The following is a 17,741-nucleotide window of genomic DNA, read 5'->3' as shown; positions in this document are numbered from 1 at the left end:
ACAACCTTTAACGCCCACACAAGCGACGCCAAGTACTTCTAGTGCGTCTAATTCTTTTACTCTGCAGGAGATGGCTGCAGTTATGTCAACTACCCTTACAGAGGTATTATCTAAATTACCAGTGTTACAGGGTAAACGCAGTAGGTCAGGTATTAATGTGAATACTGAATCCTCTGATGCTTTATTAGCTATTTCCGATGTACCCTCACAGTGTTCTGAGTTGGGGGTCAGGGAATTGCTGTCTGAGGGAGAGATTTCAGACTCAGGGAATGTGTTACCTCAGACAGATTCGGACGCTATGTCCTTTAAATTTAAGCTTGAACACCACCCTATTGTGATACCACCAGAGAAATTGTGTAAGATGGACAAATATCTAGAGGTGCCTACTTAAATTGATGTTTTTCCAGTTCCTAAAAGAATTTCGGAAATTATAAAGAAGGAATGGGATAGACCAGGTATAACGTTTTCTCCCCCTCCTAATTTTAAGAAAATGTTTCCCATATCAGACACCATTCGGGACTCGTGGCAAACGGTCACTAAGGTAGAGGGAGCTATATCTACCCTGGCTAAGCGTACAACTATACCTATTGAGGACAGTTGTGCTTTCAAAGACCCATGGATAAAAAATTAGAGGGTCTTCTAAAGAAATTATTAATTAATCAGGGTTTTTCTTTTACAACCTAAGGCTTGCATTGTTCCAGTAACTACTGCAGCAGCTTTTTGGTTTGAGGCTCTGTAAGAGTCTCTGAAGGTTGAGACTCCGTTAGATGACATTTTGGATAGAATTAAGTCTCTCAAGCTAGCTAATTCTTTTATTACTGATGCCGCTTTTTAAATTGCTAAATTAGCGGCGAAAAATGCAGGATTTGCTATTCTAGCGCATAGAGTGTTGTGGCTCAAATCTTGGTCTGCTGATGTGTCATCAAAAACTAAGCTTTTAGCTATTCCCTTTAAAGGTAAGACCCTTTTCGGCCCTGAATTGAAGGAAATTATTTCTGACATTACAGGAGGTAAAGGCCATGCCCTACCTCAGGATAAGTCTGTTAAGATGAGGGGTAAACAAAATAATTTTTGTTCCTTTCGGAATTTTAAAGGTGGACCCTCTGCTTCCTCTTCCTCCACAAAGCAGGAAGGGAATTTTACCCAATCTAAGTCAGTCTGGAGACCCAACCAGAACTGGAATAAAGGTAAACAATCCAAGAAGCCCGCTACTGCTACAAAGACAGCATGAAGGGGCAACCCCCAATCCGGGACCGGATCTAGTAGGGGGCAGACTTTCTTTCTTTGCCCAGGCTTGGGCAAGATATGTTCAGGACCCCTGGACGCTGGAAATAGTGACCCACGGGTAACAACTGGAATTCAAAGAATTTCTCCCAAGAGGGAGATTTCATCTTTCAAGATTATCTGTAGACCAGATAAAAAGAGAGGCGTTCTTACGCTGTGTAAAAGACCTCTCTACCATGGGAGTAATTTGTCCTGTTCCAAACTTGGAACAGGGACAGGGGTTTTACTCAAATCCTTTCGTGGTTCCCAAAAAAGAGGGAACTTTCAGACCCATTTTAGATCTCGTGTCTAAACAAGTTTCTCAGACGTACCCTGTACGTCGTTGGTCTTTAACGACCAGTTTGTGTATGATGTACCCTGTACGACGTGTGTCGTTAAGGGGTTAAAGTGCTGTTTATTCTGAGGGGAGGGTGTTATAATGAAGACCATTTCCCTCTCCCACTTGTGCTAGAGAGATCACTTGTCCACTAGGATGTCGTTTATCACCATTAAAAAGAAAAGAAACTAATATAATTTTTTTTAAAACAAATAAATACTTCTATATACTATTTACAAGGTAATGTTTGCTTTGAATACATCATTCTGTCTAGCATTTTGTTCGTGTTTAATGTCCCTTTAATGTTGAATTTTAACTTTTTAATTAATTACTAATTCTAGTTGTATTTTTTTCAACCTCCATTTTTTGCTCTTTCAGCATTTTCGTCGGGCGGAGGAATGGGGGCATAAATATGAAAACCAATATCATTAAAAATCCTTTTATTTTGCAAATTAGAAAAAAATAATTAATGAATAAAAGTAACGTTAAATTTTAGAGATCTTTAACATGATATTATGCAGATTGCTGTTTACTATCAGTAACGTTTTTATTAAATTTTAACAGTTCAGATTTAACGTTTGATTCTAAACAACTTTCTAATTTAATTATATTATCTAATTTGCTTCATACTTTTGATATCCTTTGTTGAAAATCATACCTATAGGTAGACTGGGAGCTAGCTGCTGAATGTAGGTAGACTGGGAGCTAGCTGCTGATTGGTGGTTGCATATGTATGCCTCTTATCGTTGGCTCACCCAATGTGTTCAGCTAGCTGCTAGTATGCTCCTTCAGCAAAGGATTCCAAGAGAGAGAAGCTAAATATGAAAACAAAAATAATTTGGAAAATTGTTTTAAAATGGTATGCTCTATCTGAATCATGAAAGGGCAAAAATGGGTTCATGTCACTTTGTGCGACTAATGTGAAGTTTATGTTGCTCCGTGGTTGATAGGGAATATATTTTCAAATACTTTCTTTTAGATAGAGAACATATTTTTATTACATTCTGTATTGTGTTGTTGTTTATTCTTTAAAATCTGTCTCTAAGAGTTAATCATGTTTTAGTTAAATTGCATTGGTTTTGTTTTTATTTGTAGCTGATCTTCTCATGCGGTCTCCACCAACTGTTATATCACTTGCTGGAGGGGTTCCTAATCCCGAAACATTTCCATTCAAATCAGCCAGTTTGACTGTCAGTGATGGAACAACCATTGAGATAGGAGAGAATTTGATGAAGAAGGCCCTCCAGTACTCTGCAACACCTGGGTAAAATGATTGTAGCCAATTTTTTTTGTACAAATCTTAATAATTCTTTATTGACGGACGTTACAATAATTCTCTTAATTAATGTCTTTAGTTCTTGAGATACCTATTGGGATATTGACAAAAAAAATAAGTAATTAAGGTGGAGTATGCAGTCATTTCTAATAGATTAGAAAATGTGTCCATCTTTGGTTCATAAATATATACATTTTCTTTACTTAGATAAGATTTGTTTTTGGTAGAACCAGTTTTACAGACCGTATTGTTTGGATTAATTTCTTTGTACAGGTATTTTTTATCACAACTACAGTGAATATAAAAAGTCTACACACTCCTATGAAACTACAGGTTTTTGAAATGTAAAGACAGAAATAATAACAATGTAAATGTCAGACTTTTCCATCTGTAATGTGATCTTTCAACAAACAAAAATCCAGAGAGATAAAACAAATAGTAAATTATTAGGAACATTTTTTTAATTTTTTTATTGAGGTTATTGAATCAGGCATACAAATAGTTCAAAAGCCATATTACAATAGCGCTCAAAATAAAAGTATAGTATACTTCACAGTCTAGAATAGTAAGGGCAAAACAATAATATATATAGTACAGTGCAATAAAGAAATTTAAATAACAAGTACATTTGGTTACAGTGGTAGCAGATGCCTGTCTATGTGTAAACCTTCTAACAAGACCTCAAGAGACCACTCTTGGACCTCAAATGTTAAAATATAAATACAAATAGAAGAAGATATAATGAAAAAAAGAGACCACTCTTGGGTCTCAGTATGAAAACCTCAAATTTTAACGTTAAGGACATGGGTTCTTAAAATTTAACTATATAAAAACTACATGAGTCTTGGTCCCAAACTCTACAGATATCAAACATATAGGTCCACTTCTGGACCTTTAGCAACTTTATGTATAACTCAAAACGATGTCAACCAAGTACTTTTAGTGCGAGGAATAAAAAATATAAAATACTGTTTAGCTCACATTCATATAGCAGGAAGCACATAACATATGTAAATATCGCTACTCCTGGGGTAATATTAAGATTATAAGAGTGAAAAGAGTAACTCACAGATAACTTAATAACTCACAGTCATAGATATGTAATATTAGGTTAGGTATATTGTCTTTAACTTATCAAGTTGTAGGCTGCTGCAAACAGTTATCTTAATATTCATTGGTCATAGTCATTGGTCATATAATAGGTAGTACAAATGATTTTAAAATATCTTCAAGTGTAGATTTATTAAACACACATATCACGCAAATAAAAACGTACTTACAAGAATTAAATTATTAAAACGCCTTCATATAAAATTACTGTGTCCACAGAGATCTTGTTACAGGCAATGGAGGACAGCTGGAAAGAGTCTCACATACACACCAGTGCGTGCTCAGGGGAATCCGGATCCCCACCAGGGCTACATTCACTTGGTCAGCCAAATGCGGTAAGCACAGTTAGTAGGACTGACCCTCAAGGGGAATAACTGTCAAATTACCCCAACGCGTTTCCCCCAGGTCACAACCTGCTCTCTCAAGAGGATTTTGTGTATCAGATCCTACTAACTGTACTTAACGCATTTGGCTGATCAAGTGAATGTAGCCCTGGTGGGGATCCGGATTCCCCTGAGCATGCGCTGAGCATGCGCTTGTGTGTATGTGAGAGACTCTTTACAGCTGTCCTCCATATCAAGACAGATAGCCTACCTATTGGGAATACGTATTCAAAGAGACAAGTTTAAACAAACAACAGTAAGCCTAATTAGGGACAAAGCAATCCTCCACAAAAACATAAAAGTTCCTTATAATATGCAAGCATGTCTCATATATTATATAGGGGGAAATAAAAATTGTATGGACTTGGGGGAGCGGAGCCTACAGCCGAATCGGCAGGACATGTTTTTGAAGAGCTCCTGACTTTGTAGTATATTTTCAGTGTTATATCATTGTCTTCTTAGGGGTTTTATACGACAGAAAGTTTGAAAGACTCAGGAAAGTAATTTCTTTATCTGTCTAGCAGAGTTATAGCTGAGAGCGGAAGGGTGTTGCTTACTTTGTTTCCCCTCTGCATGGCTACTCCAGGAACATTGAGTTAATTATTTATTGTGCTGACAAGTCTAATGATAAGGTATTGGTTGTCCGAAAGTTCTTAGTGAGGAAATTTATTTCAGCATATATAGCTGTTTTGCCTGAATTTTCAGGAAAGTGTGGGGGGGGGGGGTGAGGATCTAAGCCACTCAAGGCCTTCGCTGCATACCTCACCTTTACTGGTCTGCCAGACCGAGATCTTAAAACAAAAAGCCATAATCCACTTCTTAAGTAATAATCTTCATGAAAGTGGTTTGGATTGCGAGTCTGCTGAACGATAAAAAGCGTATTTATCAATTTCAGTATTCAGCCGTTAAGAAAGAGCAGCCCCCCTTATTAGGAACATTTTAAATTAAAATGTGGCATGACAGATCCCTTTCTTACAAAAAGGAACATCCAAGCCCATCTAAAAGATGCCGAAAGATTTATTGACTCACTCCAAACAATGTAGGAAAATGTGCTATGCTATGACGCGACAAAGGTAGAACTTTTCAGCCTAATTTGTAAAAGATATTGTCATTAATACCTCATGATTTAAATGCTAAGGGGTTAATATTCTTTAGCTAAAAACATTTGTTTTTTAAGAAGAAATGTGTTTATGTGCTGTGTGTGTGTTTTTCCTTTGATAAACCAGACCCCCCCCCCCCAATAAATAGTTGTTAAGGTCCACTTCACCAAATGTTATTGTGTATTCATTGATGCATCAAGAAAAATAAAAGTGTTTGCTCAAGAGCCAATAAGCATTGCACTCTCCCCAGAGCAGATAAGGTCAATAAGAGGATGCTAGTACAATTAAAGATATGCTTATAAACATGTTATGACACTAGTTGAGGGAAATATGACAACCATGTCATATTTGGTACCAAACTAATTCTCAGGATGTCCCAGTGAAGTTGCTTACATAGGTAAACGCGCTAAATATGCCTATCAGAAATTGTAAGGTGTTCTATGATTTTAGCCAAAGGTGCTGAGCTTTATGACCAGTCGTAAAAGAGAGGGGTAGATATTTTCCTAGCCCCTCTGCAAGAAGGTTGGCTCAAGCAATCTTATATCATGGAAAGAGATAACATTTTTTTGTTTTATCATTACAAGTTGTTCATTCTTCATGAGAGGCTGTATACTACAGAGCGAGTGACCAACTTTTTCTGCCATCTCCCTGGCACAGACAACTAAAAGCTACTAAAATATAAGGTTTCTGTTATTTCTCCTTTTTGTTTTTAAAACTGTTTGCTTGTGTATAAGTCTATTTGTTAACATCTTTTTATTAATAATGCACTGTGCATAATTTTTCGCATAATAAATCATTTACCTCTTAAGCTTTTGCCTTTGTCTCATATTTGAACCTTGTTACTTAAAGAGCCTGGTAGTATTATTGCTGTGATTTAAGTTATTTTTTGCTAAATTGTATTCTGGAATTTAACTTGTTAGCTTAGGTTTTCCTTAAGATTTCCCAAATAATATAATTTTAAGTGGTGGCAGCTTAGAGATAGTTTTATTTTAGTTTGGTTAGCAGTAAAAGGGGCGTTTTGGGCATTTTTTCTAAGTCTAGGACAGACTAGAGAGTGTTGTTAACCCTTGCACCCACTGAACTAAGTCACAAGCTTGCCTGGAGTGGCTGGACTGTGACAGATTAGTGAAAGTATAAAGTGTCTGTTAACCCTTTCTGTGCCAAACAAGTGACTGGCGCAGGGTTGGTTAACCCTAGTCGTCACAAATATGTTTAGCACAAAGTCAATAAAGCTCATTATCCAAGGAATACCATACCAATTTTGAAACATGGTGATGGTAGCATCATTATTATTATTATCAGGTATTTGTAGAGCACCAACAGATTCCGCAGCGCTGTAAACATAGTCGGTGTACAGGATAGCTTTTGTAGGGGTCAAGTGGGTAGAGGGCCCTGCCGAGAGTTTCACTGTTGTAGTCAGCTCTTATGAAGCGATCTGTAAACAGCTGGGCCCATAGGCTTACATTCTAAGGGGTTCAAGGGGAAAGCAATGGAGTTAGGAAAGGTTAGTGTTGGTTGTATGCATCCCTGAATAGTAGAGTTTTTAGGGAGTGCATTGAAGCTGTTAAAACTAGGGGAGAGTCTTATGGAGCGAGGCAGGGAATTCCACAAGATGGGGGCCAGTCTGGAGAAGTCCTGTAAACGGGAATGTGAGGAAGTAACAAGAGAGGAGGAGATCCTGAGCTGATCGAAGGGGATGGAAGGGAGAGTATCTAGAGACAAGTTCTGAGATGTAGGGGGGAGCAGTGCAGTTGAGAGCTTTATATGTCAGGGTGAGGATTTTATGTTTAATCCTAGAGGCAAGAGGAAGCCAGTGAAGGGATTGGCAGAGATGTGGCGCAGATGAAGAGCGACGAGTAAGGAAGATGAGTCTGGCAGAGGCATTCATAATGGATTGTAAAGGAGCTATGTGGCAGCTAGGTAGACCAGAAAGGACGGAGTTGCAGTAGTCGAGGTGGGAAAGGATGAGAGAGTGGATTAAAATCTTGGTTATATCTTGTGTAAGGAAATGTCTAATTTTAACGATGTTTTTAAGGTGGAAGCGGCAGGCTTTAGCCAAGGACTGAATGTGAAGAGTGAAGGAAAGTCAAGTGTGACCCCAAGACATCAGGCGTGCGGGGTAGGGGTAATGATGGAATTATCAACAGTTATAGAAATTTTGGGGGTGGAGACATTGGAAGAAGGGGGAAAAATAAGGAGTTCAGTTTTGGAGAGATTTAGCTTAAGGTAGTGAGAGGACATCCAAGATGAGATTTGAGAAAGACAGTTAGTGACATGGGTTAGTAAGGAAGGAGGTAGGTCTGGTGCAGAGTGGTAGATTTGGGTGTCATCAGCATACAAATGGTATTGAAACCCATGGGACTTTATTAAGGAACCTAGTGACGACGTGTAGATTGAAAAGAGAAGGGGACCAAGGACAGAGCCTTGAGGTACCCCAACAGAAAGTGGTAACAGGGCAGAGGATGCTCCGGAGAAGGCTACACTAAATGTTCGGTTAGTCAGACAGGAAGAGAACCACGAGAGAGCTGTGTCACAGATGCCGAAGGATTGGAGGGTTTGGAGCAGAAGAGGGTGGTCAACAGTGTCAAAGGCTGCAGACAGGTCAAGGAGAATAAGCAGAGAGAAGTGGCCTTTGGATTTTGCTGTAAGTAGGTCATTGGTAACCTTGACAATTGCTGTCTCTGTAGAGTGATGGGAACGAAATCCAGATTGCAGTGGGTCAAGAAGAGAGTTTAGTGTAAGGAAATGGGATAGATGTGCGTAAACTAGCTTTTCGAGGAGCTTTGAGGCAAGAGGGAGTAGGGAAATAGGGCAGTAATTGGAAGGGGAGGTTGGATCGAGGGAAGGTTTTTTGAGGATAGGTGTGACCAGTGCATGTTTTAGAGATGAGGGAAATATACCAGTGCTGAGGGAGAGGTTGAAAATGTGTGTGAGTATGGGGCTGAGGGTAGAAGAGAGGGAGGGGAGTAGCTGTGAGGGGATGGGGTCGAGGGGACAGGTAGTGAGATGGGAAGACAGTATAAGGGCAGAAACTTCATCCTCATTAACAGGGGCAAAAGAGCTGGATATTTGGGTTTTGGGTGATCGTGAGCTTTTGAGGGGGTGGGAGATTGGAAGTATGTTGAGAGCTGATTTCACTTCTGATGGAATCAATTTTGTTGTTGAAGTGGCTGGCAAAATCTTGAGCTGAGAGAGAGGTTGTGTTAGGAGGTGGGGATGGGCGGAGAATAGTGTTGAACGTGGAGAACAGACGTTTAGGGTTAGAGGAAAGAGTAGAGATGAGATTAGAAAAATATTGTTGCTTATAAAGATTAAGGGCAGAATAGTAGGAGTAGTAGGAGAATAGTAGGAGTTCAGGATGAACTTGTAGAGAAGAGATTTCCTCCAATGTCGCTCAGCAGTACGGGAGCATCTGCGTAGGTGTCGTGTCAGAGGAGTATGCCAGGGCTGAGGAGTGTGGTTTCTGAGCTAAGGTTGGAGGGGCCAGAGTGTCAATGACCGATGGGTACATTGACTGCTTTGGTAGCATCATGCTTTGGTGTTGCTTCTCTTAAGCTGGGTTAGAGGCTCTTGTCAAAATAGATTGGATAATGCATAGCTGCAATATCAAGATATTTTGGCACTAAACCTGCTGGTCTCTATGAGAAAGCTAACAACAAAGAGGAATTTCACATTTCAACTTGAGAAAAACCCAAAGTACACATACAACTTGACTTAGCTTCAGAAAAGTAAAATCAAAGTCTTGGAGTGTCGCAGTCAGAGCCCTGAACCTGAATCCCATCGGTAACCTTTGGAATGACCTAAAGAGAGCTGTACCCAGGAGATCCTCTCACAATTTGAAGGAACTTGAACTTTCTTGCAAAAAATAGTGGGATAAAATTCCAAAGTGTAGATGTGCAAAGTTAATAGAGACTTAGGGGCCGAATTATCAAGCGGCGGGCGTACATGATTCGCTGTGGCACATCTTGTCCGCCCGACATACGCTGTCAGCGTTTAACATCGCACAAGCATTTTTTTGTGTGAAATCGTGTATTGCCGCCCCAAACACATTTGCAGCCAATCATGGGAATCAATCATACCGATCGTATCTGATCTGGATGATGCGTTCCGCCACCTCAGAGGTGGTGGATGAGTTAAGGAGCAGCGGTCTTACGACGAGCCGGAAACTTTGGAGGTAGATTACAGCATCCACTGCTTGATAAATCTACCCCTTAGGGTTAATGATCTTAACTTTGAGGGTTCAGACATAGTTTTTCTCTCTGTCCCTCACAGGGACTGCCCTGGTGGAATGATCGTAAAAAAGGGACAATTCCTGAAAGTAAAAGGGCCCACTGGAAAGGGACACTTCGCTCCATAGAGCGGTTAGCAGTGAGCAGGGGGTACACTTTAAAAATTAAATCCTTTAGCCAATATACATCACATTACACTGCTTTCTGCGTATAGCATCTTACAACTTCCTATATTTTTGTATGCATGTGTTTTTCTATAAGGGATTAATTGGCGAGAAAAACTGTGAGATCTGTAGTGCGAAAATCTTTACAGAATTACACTGAGATTTAGCCCATTTTACAAAAAAAAACAAAACAATTACGCTTTGTATTTTGTACTTATAAGTTTGAATTTCTAAGTGGTTTTCTCTTGTTAAGTCTATCCAGTCCACGGATCATCCATTACTTGTGGGATATTCTCCTTCCCAACAGGAAGTTGCAAGAGGATCACCCACAGCAGAGCTGCTATATAGCTCCTCCCCTCACTGCCATATCCAGTCATTCTCTTGCAACTCTCAACAAAGATGGACGTAGTAAGAGGAGAGTGGTGTATTATAGTTAGTTTTTTAACTTCAATCAAAAGTTTGTTATTTTTAAATGGTACCGGAGTGTACTGTTTCATCTCAGGCAGCATTAGAAGAAGAATCTGCCTGTGATTTCTATGATCTTAGCAGAAGTAACTAAGATCCACTGCCGTTCTCACATATTCTGAGGAGTGAGGTAACTTCAGAGGGGGAATGGCGTGCAGGTTTTCCTGCAATAAGGTATGTGCAGTTAACATATTTCTAGGGATGGAATTTGCTAGAAAAATGCTGCTGATACCGGATTAATGTAAGTTAAGCCTTAAATGCAGTGATAGCGGCTGGTATCAAGCTTATTAACAGAGATACATACTCTTATAAAGGTGTAATATAAAACGTTTGCTGGCATGTTAATCGTTTTTATATATGTTTGGTGACAAAACTTATTGGGGCCTAGTTTTTTTCCACATGGCTGGCTTGATTTTTGCCTAGAAACAGTTTCCTGAGGCTTTCCACTGTTGTAATATCAGTGGGAGGGGCCTATTTTAGCGCTTTTCTGCGCAGATAGAATTACAGACTGAGACACTCTGCTTCCTTCTGCATGATACAGGACATCTCTGAAGGGCTCAAAAGGCTTCAAAGTCGTGTTTGAGGAGGGTAACAACCACAGTAGACTGTAGCAGTTGTGACTGTGTTTAAAAAACATTTTTGTCATTTATTATTCCGTTTTTGGTATTAAGGGGTTAATCATCCATTTGCAAGTGGGTGCAATGCTCTGCTGACTTGTTACATACACTGTAAAAATTTCGTTAGTGTAACTGCCTTTTTTCACTTTTATTTCAAATTTTGTCAAAATTTGTTTCTCTTAAAGGCACAGTAACGTTTTTTATATTGCTTGTTAACTTGCTTTAAAGTGTTTTCCAAGCTTGCTAGTCTCATTGCTAGTCTGGACAAACATGTCTGAAACAGAGGATACTTGTTCATTATGTTTAAAAGCCATGGTGGAGCCCCATAAGAGAATGTGTACTAAATGTATTGATTTCACCCTAAACAGTAAAGATCAGTCTTTATCTATAAAAGAATTGTCACCAGAGGGGTCTGTCGAGGGGGAAGTTATGCCGACTAACTCTCCCCACGTGTCGGACCCTTCGCCTCCCGCTCAAGGGACGCACGCTAATATGGCGCCAAGTACATCAGGGACGCCCATAGCGATTACTTTGCAGGACATGGCTGCAATCGTGAATAATACCCTGTCAGAGGTATTATCCAGATTGCCTGAATTGAGAGGCAAGCGCGATAGCTCTGGGGTTAGACGAGATACAGAGCGCGTAGAGGCTGTAAGAGCAATGTCTGATACTGTGTCACAATATGCAGAACCTGAGGACGGAGAGCTTCAGTCTGTGGGTGACGTCTCTGAATCGGGGAGACCTGATTCAGAGATTTCTAATTTTAAATTTAAGCTTGAGAACCTCCGTGTATTGCTTGTGGAGGTATTAGCTGCTCTGAATGACTGTGACACAATTGCAGTGCCAGAAAAATTGTGTAGGCTGGATAAATACTATGCAGTGCCGGTGAGTACTAATGTTTTTCCAATACCTAAAAGGCTTACAGAAATTATTAGTAAGGAGTGGGATAGGCCCGGTGTGCCCTTTTCCCCACCTCCTATATTTAGAAAAATGTTTCCAATAGATGCCACTACACGGGACTTATGGCAGACAGTCCCTAAGGTGGAGGGAGCAGTTTCGTACCACTATCCCGGTTGAGGACAGTTGTGCTTTTTCAGATCCAATGGATAAAAAATTAGAGGGTTACCTTAAGAAAATGTTTATTCAACAAGGTTTTATTTTACAGCCCCTTGCATGCATTGCGCCTGTCACTGCTGCAGCGGCATTCTGGTTTGAGGCCCTGGAAGAGGCCATCCATACAGCTCCATTGACTGAAATTGTTGACAAGCTTAGAACTCTTAAGCTAGCTAACTCATTTGTTTCTGATGCCATTGTTCATTTGACTAAACTAACGGCTAAGAATTCCGGATTTGCCATCCAGGCGCGTAGGGCGCTATGGCTCAAATCCTGGTCAGCTCATGTGACTTCAAAGTCTAAATTACTCAACATTCCTTTCAAGGGGCAGACCTTATTTGGGCCTGGTTTGAAAGAAATTATTGCTGACATTACTGGAGGTAAGGGTCATACCCTTCCTCAGGACAGGGCCAAATCAAAGGCCAAACAGTCTAATTTTCGTGCCTTTCGAAATTTCAAGGCAGGTGCAGCATCAACTTCCTCTGCTTAAAAACAAGAGGGAACTTTTGCTCAATCCAAGCAGGCCTGGAAACCTAACCAGTCCTGGAACAAGGGCAAGCAGGTCAGAAAGCCTGCTGCTGCCTCTAAGACAGCATGAAGGAGCGGCCCCCTATCCGAAAACGGATGTAGTAGGGGGCAGACTCTCTCTCTTCGCCCAGGCATGGGCAAGAGATGTTCAGGATCCCTGGGCGTTGGAGATCATATCTCAGGGATATCTTCTGGACTTCAAAGCTTCTCCTCCACAAGGGAGATTTCACCTTTCAAGATTATCTGCAAACCAGATAAAGAAAGAGGCATTCCTAAGCTGCGTACAAGATCTCCTTGTAATGGGAGTGATTCATCCAGTTCCGCGGTCGGAACAAGGACAGGGGTTTTATTCAAATCTGTTTGTGGTTCCCAAAAAAGAGGGAACCTTCAGACCAATTTTGGATTTAAAGATCCTAAACAAATTCCTCAGAGTTCCGTCATTCAAGATGGAAACTATTCGAACCATTTTACCCATGATCCAAGAGGGTCAGTACATGACCACAGTGGACTTAAAGGATGCCTACCTTCACATTCCGATTCACAAGAATCATCATCAGTTCCTGAGGTTTGCCTTTCTAGACAGGCATTACCAATTTGTAGCTCTTCCATTCGGGTTGGCTCAAGAATTTTTACAAAGGTTCTGGGCTCTCTTCTGGCGGTCCTAAGACCGCGAGGCATAGCGGTGGCTCCTTACCTGGACGACATCCTGATCTAATACAAGGTCCTTTCAATCATCCGAATCTGCTTTCTCTGAGACTGACTGCATGGAGATTGAACGCTTGATCCTATCAAAGCGTGGCTTCTCCGAGTCAGTAATTGATACCATAATACAGGCACGAAAGCATGTCACCAGGAAAATTTACCACAAGATATGGCGTAAATATCTTCATTGGTGTGAATCCAAGAATTACTCATGGAGTAGGGTTAGGATTCCTAGGATATTGTCCTTCCTCCAAGAGGGTTTGGACAAAGGACTATCAGCTAGTTCTTTAAAGGGACAGATTTCTGCTCTGTCTATTCTTTTACACAAGCGTCTGGCAGAAGTTCCAGACTTTCAGGCATTTTTGTCAGGCTTTAGTTAGAATTAAGCCTGTGTTTAAACCTGTTGCTCCTCCATGGAGCTTAAACTTGGTTCTTAAAGTTCTTCAAGGGGTTCCGTTTGAACCCCTTCATTCTATTGATATCAAACTTCTATCATGGAAAGTTCTTTTTCTGATGGCTATTTCCTCGGCTCGAAGAGTCTCGGAGTTATCTGCCTTACATTGTGATTCTCCTTATTTGATCTTTCATTCAGATAAAGTTGTTCTGCATACAAAACCTGGGTTTTTACCTAAGGTGGTTTCTAACAAGAATATCAATCAAGAGATTGTTGTTCCATCATTATGTCCTAATCCTTCTTCAAAGAAGGAACGTCTTTTGCATAATCTAGACGTAGTCCGTGCCTTGAAGTTTTACTTACAGGCTACTAAAGATTTTCGCCAAACATCTAACCTGTTTGTTGTTTACTCTGGACAGAGGAGAGGTCAGAAGGCCTCGTCAACCTCTCTTTCTTTTTGGCTTCAGAGCAGCCTCCTGAAAGGATTACAGCTCATTCTACTAAAGCTGTAGCTTCCACCTGGGCCTTTAAAAATGAGGCCTCTGTTGAACAGATTTGCAAGGCTGCAACTTGGTCTTCGCTTCATACTTTTTCCAAATTTTACAAATTTTATACTTTTGCTTCTTCGGAGGCTGTTTTTGGGAGAAAGGTTCTACAGGCAGTGGTTCCTTCCGTTTAAGTTCCTGCCTTGTCCCTCCCATCATCCGTGTACTTTAGCTTTGGTATTGGTATCCCACAAGTAATGGATGATCCGTGGACTGGATACACTTAACAAGAGAAAACATAATTTATGCTTACCTGATAAATTTATTTCTCTTGTAGTGTATCCAGTCCACGGCCCGCCCTGTCCTTTTAAGGCAGGTCTAAATTTTTAATTAAACTACAGTCACCACTGCACCCTATGGTTTCTCCTTTCTCGTCTTGTTTCGGTCGAATGACTGGATATGGCAGTGAGGGGAGGAGCTATATAGCAGCTCTGCTGTGGGTGATCCTCTTGCAACTTCCTGTTGGGAAGGAGAATATCCCACAAGTAATGGATGATCCGTGGACTGGATACACTACAAGAGAAATAAATTTATCAGGTAAGCATAAATTATGTTTTTGCACATCCAGTGTACTAAAGTTACGGTTTATGCTTCTGCATATTTAATACAATTTATTCCTGTGTAATTTATATGCAAATTTTACGGGTTTTTTGGTAAAATACAAATTTTGGTTAATAATTTTGTTACGATTTTTTTGGGAATGATTACATTTATATTTTTTTTGTGTTTAAAATATTTATTTTATTGTGAACTTTTCATACAAAAATGCAGTAAACGCCCCTTATCGAGACACACTGTTTTCACCAGGGAAATAGGAGTACTGGTGAGCAATAGCATTCTTTAATAATCTTGCCAGCCCAGAGAGCTTTAGATCTTCTGGTCCATATTCACAAAGACTTGCTGCTGTTATAAATGCATAATAAATCAGGGTGGTACTCTTTTTTACTAATTTAAAATGTTTTTGATTTAACTATTTGTTTATTATTTGTTTGTATTTTGTTTTTTTCTTTGGAATTATGTTTGTTGTTACAGATGGAAAAAATCTGACATTTTACATTGTTGCTATTTCTGTCTTTGCTTTTCAAAGACCTGCAATTTCATAGGTGTGTGTAGTCTTTTTATGTCAAAGTCGATCTATAAATGATGATTGCATTCAGCTCCCAACTTAAAGGGACAGTGTATATTTTCCACTTAAAGGGATAGGAAAGTCAAAATGAAACTTCCATGATTAGGATAGAGCATGTCATTTTAAGACACTTTTAAATTCACTTCTATTTTCAAATGTGCTTTGTTCTTTTGGTATCCCTTGTTGAAAAGGAATACACACATATCCTACCCTAGTGGTAGCTAGCTGCTGATCGGTGCCTGCACACATTTGTCTCTTGTGATTGGGTAACTAGATGTGTTCAGCTAGCTGATAGTAAGCAATGCTGCTCCTTCAGCAAAGGATAACAAGAGAATGAAGCAAATTTGACAATAAATTAGAAAGTTGTTTAAAATTGTATGTTCTATCTGAATCCTGAACGAAATACCATGTTGTTACCATGTTATTAAACTGGTTGATTTTCCTATTGAGTCCTCCACCTATAATAAAAAAATATAAATAGTGAAGTAATGGATACAGAAAAGATATATATATATATATATGTGTGTGTATGTATATATATATATATATATTTACACATATACAGTATATATATACACACACACACCTATATATATATATATATATATATATATATATCTCATCAGATCAAATTTACCCTCCTTCCGTGGGGATTGGAGAGGTAGAAAGAGAACAGCCCTTTTTTAAAGTACACTGCCTCTTTAGCACTGATATATTGCGGAAAAAAATGTTAATTTATGTGTTTTAATCCTTTAGTGTTCCTGAATTAGTTACCTGGTTAAAGGATTTGCAGAAAAGTTTGCACAACCCACCAACTCTTACTTATTGTCCTGATAAAGGGCAGATGGAACTTTGTGTCACTACTGGCAGCCAGGAAGGACTATCAAAGGTAATACAAATATATATACTTTACAGTTTGCATTTTATTTTTGAAAATAAAATACTATAGAAAACAATATGCTGAGAATGATCTGTTCAATAAATTATTTTCAATAGCATATGTGTGTAGCCACCAATTACCAGCTAGCTCCCAGTAGTGTATTACTGCTCATGGGCCTACCTAGGTATGCTTTTTAACAAGGTATACCAAGAAAGCAAAGTAAATTTCATAAAAGAAGTAAATTGAAAAGTCTGTAAAAATGGCATGTATAGAAAAGGTCAACACTGATTTTATTACCAATGATATTAGAACGATTATAGGGAAATTTTGTGTCGCTGACTCTGAATATGGCATCAGTTCTTCTAGATTGGCTCTAATTTTAGGGATAATGGATGTCCCCATTGAAAAACATAAAAAATGCAAACAATGTAATGACCAGACGTACCCTATCCACAAATCACATAGAAACTGTCTCAAATAATAAAAATATCAAACAATACAAATTGTGAATTAACAATACACTGTGCTTCAATATGATAAAATGTTTAATTTTCCAAAGCAACAAAAAATGGAACAGTGGGGATAAATTGTTGTTTTGTTCCAATGTATCAAAGGAATACAAAATCACAAAAGTTCCAGGATTGTAGCCCTGAGTTACCTCAAAGAAATAAAAACAGATATAGTGAAGTTTCATTAACAATAGACTCCACACCTGGGAGTGGACCGCAGGTTTCAAAGAGCTATATCTGAGCTCTCAGTGATATTCACATGTATACTAGGTGGCCCTCATGGTATCAAGCGACACAACAGCCTAATCCAATATAAAAATAGTATTTAAAACAGTAATACAGGGTGAGATACACATGCTAACAAGGACAAGTCTGCATAGATACAGCTCTACGAATGGAAGAATGCCAACTCTTAACTCTTGGAGATGACAAGTAAGACTACCCACCAGAGTTCCGCCTTCTGTGACGTATAGTCTCTTAACGTATTATACAAATACCTAATGGCATGTATTCCGTTCAATAACATAAAAACAAAGTAAGCTGATTCAATTAATCACACTTAATTAGGGCTGCAACTAACGATTATTTTCATAATCGATTAATCGGCCGATTATTTTTTCGATTAATCAACTAATCGGATAAAAAAAGAATCAATAATTGTTTCCTATATTTTAAATAAAATACACATACTGAGTGTTACAAATATAAACTTCAGACTAAAACTTTACATTAACACAACTGTTTGTCCAATTTTTAAGCAGCAGAGAACAGTTTTATAATTAAACAAAACAAAAACAAAACCTGTTTGAAAAGAGGTAGAACTAGAAAGAGACTATCACTGTTAATAACATTCTGTTATTCACTCTTTCAGAAACTTTGCATTGAAATGTAAAAATCTCAACATGGCCACATGCTTCTGTCTAAGGCTGGTTCTCTGTTTGCAGCTATATTTCCTGCAGCAGAGAAAAAGCACTAAGATGGTGTTGAGGTGCTTGAGATG

At 39.1% G+C, this 17,741-nt stretch overlaps 1 protein-coding gene across 2 annotated transcripts in view; it reads left to right on the top strand.

Annotated features, from left to right (window-relative positions):
• AADAT (aminoadipate aminotransferase) overlaps positions 1–17,741 on the top strand; it is a 269,306-nt gene that overhangs the window by 64,966 nt on the left and 186,599 nt on the right. For both annotated transcript variants that reach the window (XM_053703826.1, XM_053703828.1), the window contains exons 3-4: positions 2,696–2,864; positions 16,109–16,241. In XM_053703826.1, coding sequence (XP_053559801.1) covers positions 2,696–2,864; positions 16,109–16,241 — 302 coding nt within the window. The remainder of the gene's footprint in view (positions 1–2,695; positions 2,865–16,108; positions 16,242–17,741) is intronic.

Source organism: Bombina bombina, chromosome 2, assembly GCF_027579735.1.
Source record: "Bombina bombina isolate aBomBom1 chromosome 2, aBomBom1.pri, whole genome shotgun sequence".
Lineage (NCBI taxonomy): Eukaryota > Metazoa > Chordata > Amphibia > Anura > Bombinatoridae > Bombina > Bombina bombina.
The sequence above is the reverse complement of the archived record's forward strand: the minus strand, read 5'-3'. Positions and strand labels throughout refer to the sequence as shown.